Genomic DNA, 18,272 nt, shown 5'->3' with positions numbered 1-18,272 from the left:
GAAGTTGCTAAGAATTCTGGAATATTTTAGAGTTTAAGCAAGCTCAATTGAGGTATGTTGGCTAAACTCTTCTTTTAGAATTGAATCCCACGATATTCATGTAAATTATGTAAGGCCCGAGTAATTCATTATGAAATTGGCTATTCCGAGTAAGATTGGGTTGAAAGATATATGTTCAACAAGCCTCCCAAATGCTCTATCCATGTTATGTTACCAATTGAGGATGTGTTAAAATATGGGCTGTGCATTAATAATGTTTCGACTTTAAGTCAAGTTCAAATGAAGGCTATTATGCCAAATTTTGTGAAATATCTCTATGTGCAGTAGACTCTAAATTGCTCACATGTGTACTACACACTTTGATTTGAATTGTGTTTGTTGTTGATGATGAGGATGATAATTGAAATTGATAATGTGAGCATGAAATACTGAATATGGCCAACGTGTCAAGAATGATCTTTTAATTATGGCAGCTAGTGCCAATGAAATGAAAAGATGTGAAAGTATTATGAAATGTGATGATTGATATAAAAAGGTTGATGCCTCAAACAAGACAGCCTAGTCGGTCGGGTCGTGATCGGACACCATGTCGCACACATGGTGGTGATTGTGCTGGAAATTGTAATTTAAATTGTGATTGTGGTCGATGTCCCTAATGGATAGCTTAGCCGATCGGAACGGGATCTGACTCCGTTTTAAAGACGGTGGTATTGATTTTGAGAGAAAATGTGATTGATGTCTCTACAGAATTAGCATAGCCGATCGGGTCGTGATCGGACTCGGTGCTAAGAGTGCGGTGGTAGCGGCCTTGTGAATAATGATATTGTGAATAATGGTATTGTGAATAGTGGTATTGGTATGGTGAATAATGATACTGGTATTGTGGACAATGGTATATCGATACGAATAATCTCCCAATGTGAGATATGGAAATTAATTTGAACATTGTCTTTATCCTAAATTGAGGTTTGATGTTAATTAAGGCTTTCATTGATATTATGATAAGCTTATTTGTATTATTTGTCATTCTATTGAGAGGGTGTTTAGTTATACATACTAGTGCTATTCGACAGTACTAACGTCCCTTTTGCAGGGGGCGCTGCATCTTTCAATGGATGCAGGTGGTTCCACAGTAAGAGATATTGGTCAGTGATAGCAGTGCACCTTCTTCCCAGCTGACTTGGTGAGCCCCACTTCATTTCGGGGTCATGAATCTTTTGTACTTTGTGTATTCTGTTTGAGGTATAGCCGGGGCCTTGTTGCCGGCATTATCATTGTACTCTTCTTTATCTATAGAGGCTCCGTAGACATAATGTGGGTTGTGTATAGGTGCTGGGAAAAGACAAACTATGTTATGTTGTGGATGTATTACTTGTCCATTTGAGACTTTAAAAATGATGAAACTATTAGAAATGAATTGGTATTGTAGACATGAACACATTTTCGCCTAATTATTGATAATATGTATTATCTCTATTCATGGATGAGTTTGGGTAGAATGAAATCTTACAGGCTTGCTCGGTCGGGTTTACTTGGTTGAGCGCCGGTCGCGTTCCTCGGTTTTGGGGCGTGACAAACTTGGTATCAGAGCCTAAGGTTTTAAAGTGTCCTAGGATGTCTCGGAGCCATGTCTAGTAGAGTCCTTATTATCGGTGTGTTGTCGACCACATCTATAATTAGGATGCTACTTGGGCATAAGGAATAATACCCTTCTTTCATGTTATTGATCGTGCGATAAAGCTTGTTGTAAGACTCCTACTCCTTTAACTCCTGAGTTACTCTAATTTTCAGTACATGGTGCCTAAGAAGAAGGCAAGAACTGGCCACAGAACCAATGTCACCCCAGGAGTGACAATTGATCGTATAATTGATGATGCGGGTGAGCACCCGAGGAGTGAGAATATCCCTCCGGTTACTACACTGCCTGACTCTACTATAACTGATCAGACCGCACCTGTTCCTACACCTACTGAAGGTGTAACAGTTCCTCCAACTGATATACCAGTTGCACCTCCAGCTCCAGCTTCTGATTCTGGTGTTTCTGATGTTGATCTTAGGGGAGCCATACAGATGTTGGCTCAAATAGTGGCTTCCCAGACCCAGAGGTCAAATGTTGCACCCACTTCTTCCAGTCAGCTAGGGGATTCTACTGGTTCTAGGGTGAACAGGTTTCTCCAGTTGGATCCTCCAGTGTTCACGGGTACTAACCCAGAGGAAGATCCCCAGGATTTCATTGATGAGATGCATAAGACTCTCAGAGTTATGCATGCTACTAAAACAGAGGCAGTGGAATTGGCCTCCTACTGCCTGAAAGAGGTGGCATATTCTTGGTTTGAACTATGGGAGGAGTCCCGTGAAGAAGGGAGCCCTCCGACGAGGTGGGGTGAGTTTGCTGATGCCTTCATTGATCATTTCTTGCCTACCGAGACTAAGGCAGCCCGTGCTGCTGAGTTTGATAACTTGAGGCAAGGTAGCATAAGTGTGTGGGATTACCATATGAGATTCGCACACCTGTCTAAATATGCTATTTACATGCTGCCCACTATGGAGGCTAGAGTTCACCGATTTGTGCAGGGCCTTAGTCCCTCGGTAATTAATGAGGCCGCTAGAGCAACCTTGAATTCTGATATGAACTATGGAAAGATGGTGGCATTCGCTCAAGACACAGAGACCCGCAAATTAAGTAACAGAATAGAGCGAGAGGGTAATAAGGCCCGATCTACGGGCAACATTGGTGGTTCTTCAGGTGGTGGCAAGTCAACATTCAGAGGAGGGTCGCCAGGGCCATCACAGTCCTTTGCTCAGTCTTCGGCTAGTGCCCTGCCATTAGGGCCTAGTCAGCAGCAGCAGTGGAGCCGTTTCAGGCCCAGTCAGGGCAACACAGGATCCAATCAACAGGGTCGTCATGGTGGTAGATTCCAGCAGCAGAGGAGGCCCCATGCCCTAGGTGTGGAAATATGCACCTAGGAATATGCTACATGGACTTACCCATATGCTACGGATGCGGATTGAGGGGTCACATTCAGAGGGATTGTCGTTCGTCCTACCAGGGTGCGGGCAGGGGCATGGCACAGCCAGCCAGTTCTACAGCTACTACATCTGCAGCACCTCCTGCAGCTCGAGGCACTCCAACACCCGCAGGGCGTGGTGCAGCTAGGAGTGGAGCACAGAGTTCAGGAGGATCTGACTGTTTCTATGCTATTAGGGGTAGCCAAAATTCAGAGGCTTCTCCAGATGTTGTCACAGGTATATTGGCTGTCCAATCTCATGAAGTATATGCTCTTATTGATTCCGGTTCCACTTTGTCATATGTCACACCTTATGTTGCTATGAAATTTAGGATAGAACCAGAACAGCTTTATGAGTTGTTCTCTATATCTACTCCGGTTGGTGAGTCTATTTTAGCCCCGCGGGTTTATAGGGATTGTGTTGTTACGTTGTGTGGTCGGGACACCGTGGCCGATCTTATTGAATTGAGAATGGTCAATTTTGATGTGATAATGGGGATGGATTAGCTTTATTCATGTTTTGCCAAGCTTGATTGCCGAACCAGAACCGTTAGGTTCAAATTTCCAAATGAGCCAGTTATTGAGTGGAAGGGTGATGATGTGGTGCCAAAGGGTAGGTTTATTTCATACCTTAAGGCCACAAAAATGATCAACAAGGGATGTATTTACCATTTGGGCCGGGTTACGGACACCGATGCTGAGGCGCCTACACTTGAGTCCGTGCCTGTTGTGAATGAATTTCCGGATGAACTCCCTGGAATCCCACCAGACAGGGAGATTGATTTTGGGATTAATGTGATGCCAGACACACGTCCTATATCCATTCTACCCTACAGAATGGCACTGGCAGAATTGAAGGAGCTAAAGGAACAATTGAGAGATTTGTTAGAAAATGGTTTTATCCGGCCAAGTGTGTCGCCTTGAGGCGCACCGGTCCTTTTTGTAAGAAAGAAAGATGGGTCACTGAGAATGTGTATTGACTATCGGCAACTTAATAAGGTAACAATCAAGAATAAGTACCCACTGCCAAGGATAGATGATTTGCTTGATCAATTGCAAGGTGCCAGGTACTTCTCCAAGATTGATTTAAGATCCGGGTATCACTAGTTGAAGATCAGGGAGCGGGATATTCTGAAAATAGCTTTTAGAACTCAGTATGGGCATTTTGAATTTCTGGTGATGTCTTTTGGGCTAACAAATGCCCCAGCAGCCTTCATGGATCTTATGAATCGCGTTTTCAAGCCATTCCTTGGCTCTTTTGTGACAGTGTTTATTGACGATATTCTTGTATATTCACGAAGTCGAGAAGACCATGCCGATCATCTCAGGGTAGTTCTGCAAACCCTGCATCAGCACCAGTTATATGCAAAGTTTTCAAAGTGTGAATTTTGGCTTGAATAAGTCATATTCTTGGGTCATGTAGTTTCTAGTGAGGGAATTAAGGCTGATCCCACTCAGAAAATTTCAGTGGTGAAGAATTGGCCGAGGCCTACAACTCCAACAGAGATTCGCAGTTTCTTAGGCTTAGCTGGATATTACAGAAAGTTTGTGGAGGGGTATTCTACTCGTGCCTCTCCATTGATTAAATTGACGCAGAAGGCAATTAAGTTCCAATGGTCAGATGCTTGTGAAAAGAGTTTCCAGGAATTGAAAGCAAGATTGACTATGGCATCGGTGTTGACTCTACCAGAGGGTATAGATGGATTTGTGGTATATTGTGATGCTTTAAGAATCGGGCTTGTGTGTGTATTAATGCAACATTGGAAGGTGATAGCTTATGCTTCTAGGCAACTAAAGAATCATGAAAAGAACTATCCAATATATGATTTAGAACTTGCGGCGGTGGTATTTGCTTTGAAAATTTGGCATCATTATTTATATGGGGTCCAAGTGGATATATTCACGTACCATAAGAGCCTTCAATATATTTTCAAACAGAAGGAATTGAATTTGAGGCAGAGAAGATGGCTTGAATTACTCAAGGATTATGACATTGATATTTTATACCATCCGGGGAAGGCTAATGTTGTGGCGGAAGCTCTTAGCCGGAAATCTATGGGTAGTTTGGCTCACTTGGAGGCATATCAGAGGCCATTAGCCAAGGAAGTTCACCGATTGTCTAGTTTGGTAATTCGTCTTGCGGACTCTAGTGAAGGAGGGGTAATTGTGCAAAATAGAGTTGAATCATCGCTTGTTGTGGAAGTCAAAGAGAAGCAATACAACGATCCATTGTTGGTGCAGTTGAAAGAGGGGATTCATAAGCATAATACCATGGCCCTTTCTCTTAGCATGAATGATGGTACACTAAGGTACCAAGGGCGACTCTGTGTTCCAAATGTGGATGGTCTCCGGGAAAGAACTATGACTGAAGTTCACACTTCTAGGTATTCCGTGCATCCAGGCTCTACAAAAATGTATCATGATCTTAAGGAAGTCTATTGGTGGAATGATATGAAGAGGAATGTGGAGGACTTTGTGGCAAGATGTCCGAATTGTCAGTAAGTAAAGGCTGAACACCAAAGGCCTGGTGGGTTGGCACAAAACATAGAAATTCCAACGTGGAAGTGGGAAATAATTAATATGGACTTTGTGGTAGGATTACCGCGCACTTCGTGCAAGTTTGACTCAATTTGGGTGATTATAGATCGACTCATGAAGTCATCACACTTTTTGCCGGTTAAGTCTACCGACACAGCGGAGCAGTATGCTCAGCTGTATATCAAAGAAATAGTCAGGTTGCATGGCACCCAAGTTTCCATCATTTCTGATCGAGGAGCACAATTCACTGTTAAATTTTGGAAGAAATTTCAGCAAGGTTTGGGTACTCAGGTGAATCTTAGTACAGCCTTTCACCCGCAGACTGACGGGCAGGCAGAGCGGATATTCAGACGCTTGAGGATATGTTGGGCACTTGTGTTCTAGATTTCAAAGGTAGCTGGGATGATCATTTACCACTCATAGAATTTGTATATAACAATAGCTATCATGCTAGCATTCAGATGGAACCATTCGAGGCTTTATATGGTAGGAGATATAGATCTCCCATTGGGTGGCTCGAAATTGGGGAAGCAGAGTTGATATGGCCAGACCTCGTGCATCAGGCCATGGAAAAAGTTAAAATCATTAAGGAGCGGTTGAAGACTGCTTAGAGTCGTCAGAAATCCTATTCGGATGTTCGCCATAGAGATTTGAAGTTCACAAAAGATTAATGGGTATTCTTGAAAGTTTCCCCCATGAAGGGGGTAATGCGATTTGGTAAGAAAGGGAAATTGGGTCCGAGGTATGTCGGGCAGTACAAAATCATTCAGACACCTGAGATGTCATTAGTACACCCGGTGTTTCATGTGTCTATGTTGAAGAAAGTAGTTGGAAATCCGACACCCATTGTTCCGGTTGAGACTATTGAGGTAAATGAGAAATTGACTTACGAAGAGATTCCAGTTTCTATTATTGATCGGCAAGTCCGAAAATTGAGGAATAAAGAAACTGCCTCCGTGAAAGTGTTGTGGCGAAACCAATAGGTTGAAGAGGCTACTTGTGAGGCCGAGGAAGAAATTAAGAAAAAGTATCCTTATTTGTTTGAATGACCATGTATTTAAAATTGTGATCTAGGAAAAAAAATTATAAGACTTACTTTTTATGAATTTTATATCATGTGAACAATTGGCATTAAGGGTGTTCTTTTCTGGATATATATTGCTTATGAGACCACATTTAGTGTTTATTTGTATTATGTTACGTCGTTGGAATACGTATATGTTGTTAGGACGTGTTTCTGGGGCTCTCTGACAGGTGGATAGGCCTAGTTATAAGGAAAACTCTAGCGAAATTTTTGGAGATTTTGGGAGTTAGTCAAATTTGGGGCTGCTCGAATATGGTATGAAACAAACTGAGTTTCATAAGATGCTAATGACGAATTTATACCCTCATTCGAGGATGAATGATCCTAAGCGGGGGAGAATGTAACACCCCGAAAAAGTTCGAAGTACTTAAGTGTAAAGCCCGGTAAAATATGCAAAGAAAAAAATGTTTCATGATATCGGACTAAGCTTACGTGTTTGAGGATTGTAGAAATTCTTTTTGGGTTGAACAATGCACCAGAAAGTAAAGAAAAATTTTCGGCAGAAAAGTGCATTTTTGCGGTCCATTATGCGACCGCAGAACCACTCCGCGGACAGCATAATGGCCGCAGAGTGAGGCAGTTGATTGGGTCAGTTGGAAGCAACTATTCGGTCGACTATGCGACCGCATAACTGTTATGCGGTGCATTATGCGACCGCGTAACAGTTATGCGGACCGCATAGTGACCGCATACATAGGTAGTTCTTTTGGCTATTTTGTAACTAAATAAGCGACCGATATGCGGTCCGCATATCGGTTATGCGATCGCATACCTTGTTCCGGAGCTCCATTTTTAGGTTTTTAAAACCCGACCCTATTTCGTTAACTACACTCTTTGGGCCATTTTTGAGACATAATCTGATATTTTAGAGTGAGGGAGAATGCTCTAGAGTGAGAAGGTGTTCTTCCATAATTTTTCTTCAATTCTTGCGCAAGTTTTGGAAGATTAAGAAAGGAAGCTTACTAGGTCTTCATCCTAGAGGTAAGATTCTACACCCTAAACCCTAATTTCGAAATTTTTTGAAAATGGGTAACTAGCAAGATAAAATTTTGGGCATGAGAGTTGTTTATTTTACATGCATGTATTATCAAAGGGTGTAGGAAGATTGTTGAGATAAAAATGGTAAAGATTGGGTTGTGGGATGATGAAGTCCTTCATAAAAAGGACATTGAAACCTTATGCACACATAGCGTTTGATAAAATGCTCAAGTGAGCTAGGACCATGATCATCTTCCAAATTTTGATTCAATTTGTTATATTTCTACAATAGATTGAAGTTGCTAAGAATTTCGGAACATTTTAGAGTTTAAGGAAGCTCAATTGAGGTATGTTGGCTAAACTCTTCTCTTAGAATTGAATCCCATGATATTCATGTAAATTATGTAAGGCCCGAGTAATTCATTATGAAATTGGCTATTCCGAATAAGATTGGGTTGAAAGATATATGTTCAACAAGCCTCCCAAATGCTCTATCCATGTTATGTTACCAATTGAGGATGTGTTAAAATATGGACTGTGCATTAATAATGTTTCGACTTTAAGTCAAGTTCAAATGAAGGCTATTATGCCACATTTTGTGAAATATCTCGATGTGCATTAGACTCTAAATTGCTCACATGTGTACTACACACTTTGATTTGAATTGTGTTTGTTGTTGATAATGAGGATGATAATTGAAATTGATAATGTGAGCATGGAATACTGAATATGGCCAACGGGTCAAGAATGATCTTATAATTATGGCAACTAGTGCCAATGAAATGAAAAGATGTGAAAGTATTATGAAATGCGATGATTGATATAAAAAGGTTGATGCCTCAAACAAGACAGCCTAGTCGGTCAGGTCGTGATTGGACACCATGCCGCACACATGGTGGTGATTGTGCTGGAAATTGTAATTGAAATTGTGATTGTGGTCGATGTCCCTAATGGATAGCCTAGTCGATCGGGTCGAGATCGGACTCCATGTTAAAGATGGTGGTATTGATATTGAGAGAAATTGTGGTTGATGTCTCTACCGAGATAGCCTAGCCGATCGGGTCGTGATCGGACTCCGTGCTAAGAGTGCGGTGGTACTGGTCTTATGAATAATTGTATTGTGAATAATGGTATTGTGAATAGTGGTATTGGTATGGTGAATAATGATACTGGTATTATGGAAATTGGTATATCGATACGAATAATCTCCCAATGTGAGATATGGAAATTAATTTGAACATTGTCTTGATCCTAAATTGAGGTTTGATGTTAATTAAGGCTTTCATTGATATTATGATAATCTTATTTGTATTATTTGTCATTTTATTGAGAGGGTGTTTAGTTGTACATACTAGTGCTATTCGACAGTACTAACGTCCCTTTTACAGGGGGCGCTGCATCTTTCAATGGATGCAGGTGGTTCCACAGTAGGAGATATTGGTCAGTGATAGCAGTGCACCTTCTTCCCAGCCGACTTGGTGAGCCCCACTTCATTCTGGGGTCATGAATCTTTTGTACTTTGTGTATTCTGTTTGAGGTATAGCCGGGGCCTTGTTGCCGGCATTATCATTGTACTCTTCTTTATCTATAGAGGCTCTGTAGACATAGTGTGCGTTGTGTATTGGTGTTGGGGAAAGACAAACTATGTTATGTTGTGGATGTATTACTTGTCAATTTGAGACTTTAAAAATGATGAAACTATTGGAAATGAATTGGTATTGTAGACATGAACACATTTTCACCTAATTAATGATAATATGTATTATCTCTATTCATGGATGAGTTTGGGTAGAATAAAATCTAACAGGCTTGCTCGGTCAGGTTTACTCGGTTGAGCGCCGGTCGCGTTCCTCGGTTTTGGGGCGTGACATCTAGCATGCAGTCCTTTGATCGCTAAGGCAGTCTTTTTGTGAATTGCATCTTGTTGCTCGGCTACTTGCCTCATCATGTCCATAATACGAGCAACGCGTTCCATATCCTCCACTTCATTGCTCCTATCAAACTCATAAACATGATTAAAAACATCATAATAAGAGCTCTAAAAAAGATAATAAGAATTAGGACAACCATCCCAATGACCACCTTGACCACCACACACATTACAAATATTCCACTCATAAGATTGAGATTCACAATTTTTCCACAAGTGTGGTCCTCCACAATATGGATAAGGATCACCATAATAAGAATAACCAATATTCGACCAATTCTCATTCCAAGATGCCATGTCAACAAAGATAATAAAATATTAAACTAAGATAAAAATAAAAAACTTGAATAGACAAAAAGTAAAAATCTAATCTAGTAAAATAGTTAATTTCTAAGTCCCCAGCAATGACGCCAAAAACGTGTTGCTCCCAAACGCACACGTAAGTATACGTGGTCGACAAGTAATATAGGATTATAAGTCCAGATATCGTACCGATAGGGACTTGTTATTAACTATCAACTAACTTAAAACTATTCAAGCGATTTTCTAAAGTATGAATATTTAACTAAAACTAATCTAGAATAGTAAACTATGAAATTAAAGAAAACAAGTTTGCAATCATAGAGATGAATTCAATGGGAGAAAATTTTCCAGAGCTATGGGTTAGCTAACAATCCAGTTGAGTTTTTCACTTAAATCGTCTAATTAATTTATCTGGTTTATTGATTGATAGGGTTAATATTTCTTGTAGCCTTCTTTCGAAGTACAACTTGCCTATTCAAGCTAATCTATCGCCTATATTGTAACGACTCGGCCAGTAATTTTAAGCGCATTAGCTCCGATCCCCTATTTACTGCATTCCCCGTATCTGTTTCTGCTTATGTGACATGCTAGGAGGTCTTGTTTCGGTTTCGGAGTGTTTTGGGATACTTAGTCCCTAAAAAGGGAAGCTTATGTCTTAGGATTTTGACCGTAGTCGGAATAGTATGAAGATGACTCTGGAATGGAGTTCTGTTGGTTCCGTTAGCTCCGTTGGGTGATTTTGGACTTAGGAACGTGTCCGGACTGTGAGTTTGAGGTCTGTAGCTGATTTAGACTTAAAATGGCGAAAGTCGAATTTTTTGAAGTTTGACCAGGGGGTTCACTTTTTGATATCGGGGTCGGATTCCCATTTTGGAAGATGGAGTAGGTCCATAATGTTGAATATGACTTGTGTGCAAAATTTGAGGTCAATCGGGCATAGTTTGGTATGATTCGGCATCGTTTGTAGAATTCGGAAGTTTAGAAGTTCTTTAAGCTTGAATCCGGGTGTAATCAGTGTTTTGGTGTTGTTTTGAGTGATTCAAAGGTTCGAGTAAGTTCATATTGGGTAATATGACTTATTGGCATGTTTGGTTGAGGTCCCGGGGGCCTCAGGTAGATTTCGAATGGTTAACAGACTTTATTTTTGAGTTGATGAAGCAACTGAAGAGCTGCTGCTACTGGGGTAACCGCACCTGCAGAGTGGGCACCGCAGGTGCGAGCACGTAGAAGCGTGGCATGAATCGCAGATGCGGGCAAGGCCATGAAGGACAGGGTCGCAGGTGCGAAGAATTTTCCTCACCTGCGGTAGCACAGATGCGGACAAGTGGACGTAGGTATGGGGGCAGCTAGGAGAGAGTGACTCCGCAGAAGCGAGGCCAGGGCAACAGATGCGCGTTCGCAGGTGCGGAACCTGGAGCGCAGGTACGAGCCCTGGAGGTGCAAGTGACTTCCACAGAAGCAGCATTTTTACCGCAGATGCGGTGTCGCAAGTGCGACAATAGGTCCGTAGATGCAAAAAGTCTGGGCATAAGGTTTAAAAGCAAGGGTTCGCAATTTTAGTCTTATTTCAACATTTTGGACTCGGACTTAGGCGATTTTGGAGAAGATTTTCGAGGTGATTATTGAGGTAAGCTTCTTGTACTTGTTTTGGATCATAAAACTTGTTTCCCCACTGATTTCCTCACCTAATTAGTGAGATTTTGAAGTGAAATTTGGGGGTTTAGGGCTTGAGAATTGGAGAGTGGATTTTGGGGATTTGGATGACCAAATGGTGTCGGATTTTGATAAATTTGGTATGGTTAGACTCGTGAGTGAATAGGCTTTCGGATTTTGTGACTTTTTTCAGATTTCGAGGCGTGGACCCGGGGGCCGGGTTGAGCCTCTTTCGGATTTTGGCTTATAATTTTGTATTTTTCTTGTGGAATTGTTTCCTTTAGCCTATATTAATTATACCGTACTGCTTGTGGCTAGATTTTGAGCGTTTGGAGACTGATTCGAGGGGCAAAGGCATTTCGGAGTAGGATTTGCTCAGTTTAAGGTAAGTAACGCTTTCAAACTTGGTTCTGAGGGTTCAAAACCACGAACTATGTGCTATACGATTGGTATTGAGATGACGCACATGCCAAGTGACGGGCGTGCGAGCGTGCACCGTGAGAACTGTGGCCTGGTTGATTCCATTGTACTGTATAGTGTCTCTATTTTGTTGATATCCATGTTTTCATCTTGTGATAAAGTAATTGAGCAGTCAATCATGCTAGATATCATGTTTAGGCTTTATGCCGGCACTGTTGGGACCCCTAGTGGTCGTTTCTTGCTGTCATTTCAATGATTTCATTGATATTATGTACTCAGTCATGTTCATGCATTTCATATCATATCTCTGTCTCAATTGTTATTTATTGATACATCATATCATTATTTTGGACTTATTATCATGATATTGTGAGCCCGTGAGTGAGACTGGAGAGATTGACGACTGAGTGAGGCTGAGAGCCTGATTATGAGTGACAGTTATGGGATCGGGCTGCACGCCGCATCGGTTATACTGATTTTAGGATAGCGCTTGGACTGTAGGAGCCCCTCTGGAGTCTGTAACACACCTCCAGTGAGAGCGGTTGATATTATTAAGGGATGGATCTTCCCTGGACATGAATCTTGTCCGAAGTACTTGATACCTGGAGATGGATCTTCTCCACAGGGCTGGATTGACCTTCCTCGGTACTAGGTGACTTATAGTCAGTGATGTAGATGTTCCGGGATGGATCTTCCCTTGGGTCGTATGGGCCATATACAGTACCGAGTAGTTGAGCATTCGAGAGTGTGAGCACATAAGGCTGACAGCATGGTGCATCACATACATGATGTGTATTGGCATGTAGAGATAGCAGAGTTATATTCTTTACACTGTTCAGATCTGCTTCACTTTATTGTTTTGAGTTGCCTATTTAATTTGAAAGCATGCCTATGTTTCTGTACAATTATTTTTATTTTATCTGTACCGGTTGAGTTCGTCACTACCTTTCAGTCTAAAGTTTGGACTTGTTACTTACTGAGTTGGATGTACTCACGTTACTCCCTGCACCTCGTGTGTAGATCCAAGCATTTTTGGTCACGGCGGCAGTTGCTGATTGAGACTTTAGAGTTCGGAGACTACCAAGGTAGCTGCACGGCGTTTGAAGGCCTTGACTTTCCTTCTATATCACTAGTTGTATTTTCAGTTTATTTCTCTAGATACCATAGTGGACTGTATTCTGATTTAGATGCTCGTGTACTCAGTGACACCCCGGTTTTGGGATGGATTGTATCGTATTTTGGATATTTCTATTTTCAAAAAAGGCTTTCTTAAATTATTAAATTGCTTCCGTCTTTATTTTTAAAGATTTCTTTTTTCTGTGTTGAGATGTTGAGTTGTGGCTTGCCTAGTTCCACGATAGGCGCCATCACGACAATTAAATTTTGGGTCGTGACATATATTTTTATGGAATTATGATTAATAAGAACGCATTAATAATTTTCGTATAATAACCAAGCAAGGCGATTAGGTATATCCCTATCCTAACCATAAATCCGTTCCCGATGCTCGAGTTCAAGATCTTGCTCTACTCAATCTTATTTTCAATTTAGTATTCCCTCTCCCGAGTTCAATCCTAGATTCGTAGATAGTATTTAATTGGTGATCAAGCAATTAAATAATTAAGCACAAAATTAAATAAATAAACTAATATGATAAAATAATAAGAACAATTCAAGTTTCAAACTACAATGTTCATGTAGCACCCAAAACTTTAGAACTAATAAAATATGAGATTAAAGGAAGGGAAGAGAAGAAAACTGAGAATCCTTGCTCCAAGCGTGGTTTATGTTCTCCTTCTCCAAAGTGACATGTTCTCCCTCAAAAATATGTTAGATACCCTCCAAATTAGGTTTAGACTTGATTTTATACGAGTTGGGGGGAGGGGGTCTTGGGCCGAAATAACCTTGTCCCAGGTGAAGTAGGAGATATTTCCCATCACCAGCGCCCAGGGTAGCGTGGGGCGCTGGCTGTGGCGCTGGAATTCAACATTTTCCATTTGTTCTCCGTTTTGGCTCTAATCTCGCATCTTTCGCCCCCTATTGCCTCTAGATGATTCATACATATAGAAATACCACGAATTAACATAAATCAATACATTTTATATCTGAAATCTACGAGACACGAGTAAAACATGAGACAATATACATATAAATATATATACTTTAAGCCAAATATCAAATGACCAGATATAGAATTGACTCATCGGGATATTTATAATTGGTAAAAAAATAATTAAATACTCTATTAAGAGAATGACTACATGATTATTGGAAAGTTTTGTCGTTTTGTTGATGTACCTAGATAAAAGTAAGATGCTTTTTCCGATTTCAATTTGGAAAAATAGAAGGAAAAAAAAAACAAGATGAAGATCAAGATGTATTTAATTATTTGTTAAAATGTCCTCTCTTTTTCATAATAACTAGTAGTTGTACCTGCGCAATGCGCGATCAATATTAAAAAATATTAATTAAATTAAATTGTGATCGGACTTGTTTGAACATATTAGATCGTATTGCTTTAATAAATTTTAAATATCATCTTATTTGTCAATATGATATACCCAATAATAAAATTTCTATTAAATTAAAGGGATTTATATATTCATTGAGTAACTTTTTCGTTTATATTTTTTTTTATTCTATTATCCAATGTTTAGTATTTTTGCATTGTTAATAGAAATATTTATTAGCATATTACTTTATAATATTTTTGTCTGCTCGCTTTCTTTTTATAATATAAGAGAAGATATATATTTTATTAAATCTTAAAATATTTTTTATTTTAAATTTTATCCTGTTGTTGTCAATAATATTATCTGAATTTTAATGAATAAAATTTCTATTAAATTAAAGGGAGTTATATAGTCATCAAATAAATTTGTTGTATGTATTTTATTTTATTATATTATCCAATATTTAATATAATTGCATTGTTAATAGAAATTTTTATTAGCATATTACTTTGTTTAATATTTTTGTCTACTACTACTTATTTTTGTAATATAATAGAAGATATATATTTTATTAATCTTTAAATATATAGATTTTAAATTTTATTCTAATGTTCTTAATAATATTGTCTGAATTTTAATGAATAAATTCTCTATTAAATTAAAGAGAGTTGTATAGTCATTGAATAACTTTTATGTTATGTATTTTTCTTTATTATATTATCCAATATTTAGTATTATTGTATTGTTAATAGAAACTTTTATTAGAATATTACTTTATTTAATATTTTTGTCTACTACTTTATTTTTATAATATAATAGAAGATATATATTTTATTACTCTTGAATTTTTTTATTTAAATTTTATCCTATTGTTATCAATAATATTATCTGAATATCAATGAATAAAATTTCTATTGAATTAAAATGATTTATATAGGCATCGAATAATTGTTTTTCTCTATATTTTTCTTTATTATATTATCCAACATTTAGCATTATTGCATTGTTAATAAAAACTTTTATTAGCATATTACAATATTTAAATTTTTGTGTGCTACTTTCTTTTTATAATATAATAGAAGATATATATTTTTCTTATTTTATATTTTATTCTATTATTCACAATAATATTTTCTGAATAAATAAACTTTTTATTTTTAAAAAGGAAAACAAAATTTAAAAAAAAAACAAAGGAATTTTGAATTGGCATTTTTTTTATTTTTTGTAATTTTAGTTTTTTATTTTAAAATAAGTTAAAAACTCCAACTTGAAACCACTCTCCAATTTTTGTGTGCTACTTTTTTTTTATAATATAATAGAAGATATATATTTTTAATTTTATATTTTATTCTATTATTCGCAATAATATTTTTTGAAGAAATAAATTTTTTATTTTTAAAAAGAAAAAGAAAAATTATTAAAAAATCAAGAAACTTTTAATTGGTAGTTTTTTATTTTTTGTAATTTTAGTTTTTTTATTTTAAAATAAGTTAAAAACTCCAACTTGACCCAATAACTAATTATTAACTACTTATCACATGTGACTTTTTTCTAGGCTGCCAAGTGACTTAAGGAGATAGACTTTTTGCTCTTCTTTTAATAATATATAGATATATATAAATGTATCCAATCAAACAAATATCTTGAACGGCTTAACGTAATTAAATTTTAACTTGTATACCAACATTACAATGAAATTTATACATTATCATGTCTGATATTTATTGTTAATTCTTTCTTCTTCTTTTTTTTGAAACGTGAAATTTATTTATAACCTTAAAAATAAAGCAGGAGGTTAACAGATGACTTGGGAGTTGAGTGTATATCCCAGTATTTATACCTCCAATTTTTAATGTATTGTTGTCGAGGAAAATGCTACTCGGACAAAATCTATATCAAGACATCCTAGTTAATCTAGATAAATGCAAGAGTCTTGCTCTACTCAAGCAATTGCAAGGCCATCTCATTACCACTGGTCATGGCCAAACGCAGCTTTATGCGTTCAAGCTTGTTCGTTTCTGCACCATCACTCTCTCAAACCTCCATTATGCTCGCTTAATCTTCAATTACCTTAATTTTCCCAATGTTTACCTTTATACTGCGATGATTACTTCATACACTTCCGTTCAAGATCATACATCATCTCTTTTGTTATACCGTGAAATGGTTCGTAATGGCTTGTCAAGGCCTAACCATTTTGTATTCCCTATAATCTTAAAGTCTTTCCCTGAAGTTATAAAGTCTTATGGGATTGAGATGGCGCATACCCATATTGACAAAATGGGTTTTGGAAAATACCCTGTTGTTCAGACAGCTCTATTGGATGTTTATTCAAGGTCTTCGTCTGATATTAGAGTTGCACGGCAACTGTTTGATGAAATTACTGACAGGAATGTGGTTTCATGGACTGCAATGATATCGGGATATACTAGAGTTGGGCAAATGGGGGATGCTATTTTGCTTTTTGAAGAAGTTCCTCAGTGTGTAAGAGACACTCCCTCTTGGAATTCCATAATTGCGGGGTGTACACAAAATGGGTTGTTTTCTGAGGCCATTTCATTTTTAAGAAGAATGATTGTTGAGGAAGGTATGGTTCAATGGAATAAGCCTAATGATGTTACATTTGCGTGTGTACTTGCTGCTTGTGGGCATACCGGAATGCTTCAGCTCGGAAAATGCATTCATGGATATGTGTATCGGAATAGTGTTCATTTGAATTCGCTTACTTTGAATGCTCTCATTGATATGTATGGAAAATGCGGGAGTTTGAAAGAAGCAAGATATCTTTTTGATAAGGCTAATAGAGGGAGTTTGACATGTTGGAATTCTATGATCAATTGTTTGGCCCTTCAAGGTCATTGGGAAGGTGCTATTGGAGTTTTCAAAGATATGTTGCAACATGGCGATGATTTAAAACCTGATTCAGTGACTTTTATTGGCTTGTTGAATGCTTGTACTCATGGAGGGTTGGTTCAAGAGGGGCTTAGTTATTATGACTTAATGACTAGGGTATACGGAATTAACCCTGAAATTGAACATTATGGGTGTTTAGTTGATCTTCATGGACGAGCAGGTCGGTTTGAGGAAATTATGGAAATTGTTAGAAAGATGCACATAGCTCCAGATGCAGTTATATGGGGTACCTTGCTTAACGGCTGCAAAATTCATGGGCGTATTGACTTGGCTGAATATGCACTTAAAAACTTGATTAGTATTGATCCAAATAATGGTAGTTATTACTCTATGCTAGCTAATTTATATGGGGAGTTGGGGAAGTGGGAAGAGGTTCGAAAAATAAGGAAGATCCTAAATCAGCAGAATGCTTATAAAGCTCGTGGTTGCAGTTGGATTGAGCTTGATAACCAAGTTCATCAGTTCTATTCAGTAGACAAATCTCACCCTAGAATGGAAGAGATATACTCAATTTTGGAATGTTTGGTTGATGCGCATTAGTATGTACCTTGCTGGCTTTAATGTTTGGTTGATGCGCATTATTATGTACCTTACTGCTTTATTCTTTCCTAAGAAATTCTCATTTCTGTAACGACCGGACAGATCATTTTGTGTATTGTAGCCCCGATCCCCTAATTATCGCTTCTTCTATGTTCATTTGTGGTTATGTGACTTGTCGGGGTGGTTGAATTGGTTTCGGGAATGATTCGGAGTGAACTGGGACACATAGTCTCAAGGTTGAAGGCGTAAGTTGAAAGAGTTGACCGGAATTTGACTTTTATGTAGACGACTCCGAAATGGAGTTTTGATGATTCCAATTATTGACCCGACCGGTCGTTTTGTGTATTTGTGCCCCGTTTTTCCTTTTGATGCTTCACACATATGTATTTGTGGATTTATAAATTGCAGGGTTGGTTAGTTTCGTTCCGGGAAGGTTTTGGGTTTATTTAGAC

General features: G+C 38.3%; 2 protein-coding genes across 2 annotated transcripts; both read left to right on the top strand.

Moving 5' to 3' along the window:
* Positions 1-3,065: 3,065 nt before the first annotated feature.
* LOC138892584 (uncharacterized) lies at positions 3,066-5,510 on the top strand. Its single transcript, XM_070176321.1, has 3 exons — positions 3,066-3,246; positions 4,432-4,718; positions 5,097-5,510. The coding sequence occupies exons 1-3, from the start codon at positions 3,066-3,068 to the stop codon at positions 5,508-5,510; spliced, it is 882 nt and encodes a 293-aa protein (XP_070032422.1).
* A 10,659-nt stretch (positions 5,511-16,169) lies between these two features.
* On the top strand, positions 16,170-17,976 carry LOC104094758 (pentatricopeptide repeat-containing protein At1g33350). The gene has a single exon (XM_009600741.4). It carries the CDS (start codon positions 16,240-16,242, stop codon positions 17,818-17,820), a length of 1,581 nt encoding a protein of 526 aa, XP_009599036.1. The 5' UTR covers positions 16,170-16,239; the 3' UTR covers positions 17,821-17,976.
* Positions 17,977-18,272: the final 296 nt, after the last annotated feature.

The sequence above is a fragment of the Nicotiana tomentosiformis genome, chromosome 5 (assembly GCF_000390325.3).
Source record: "Nicotiana tomentosiformis chromosome 5, ASM39032v3, whole genome shotgun sequence".
In the NCBI taxonomy this organism is placed as follows: Eukaryota; Viridiplantae; Streptophyta; class Magnoliopsida; order Solanales; family Solanaceae; genus Nicotiana; species Nicotiana tomentosiformis.
The sequence above is the reverse complement of the archived record's forward strand: the minus strand, read 5'-3'. Positions and strand labels throughout refer to the sequence as shown.

Excerpts from the sequence above, each read along its gene's own strand:
- LOC138892584 (XM_070176321.1), top strand. The coding sequence starts at position 3,066 with ATGGCACAGCCAGCCAGTTCTACAGCTACTACATCTGCAGCACCTCCT. Across the intron at positions 3,247-4,431 it reads TTCTCCAGATGTTGTCACAG|TTTCTAGTGAGGGAATTAAG; the intron begins GTATATTGGCTG and ends TGGGTCATGTAG. Across the intron at positions 4,719-5,096 it reads AGGGTATAGATGGATTTGTG|AGGCCATTAGCCAAGGAAGT; the intron begins GTATATTGTGAT and ends GAGGCATATCAG.
- LOC104094758 (XM_009600741.4), top strand. The coding sequence starts at position 16,240 with ATGCTACTCGGACAAAATCTATATCAAGACATCCTAGTTAATCTAGAT.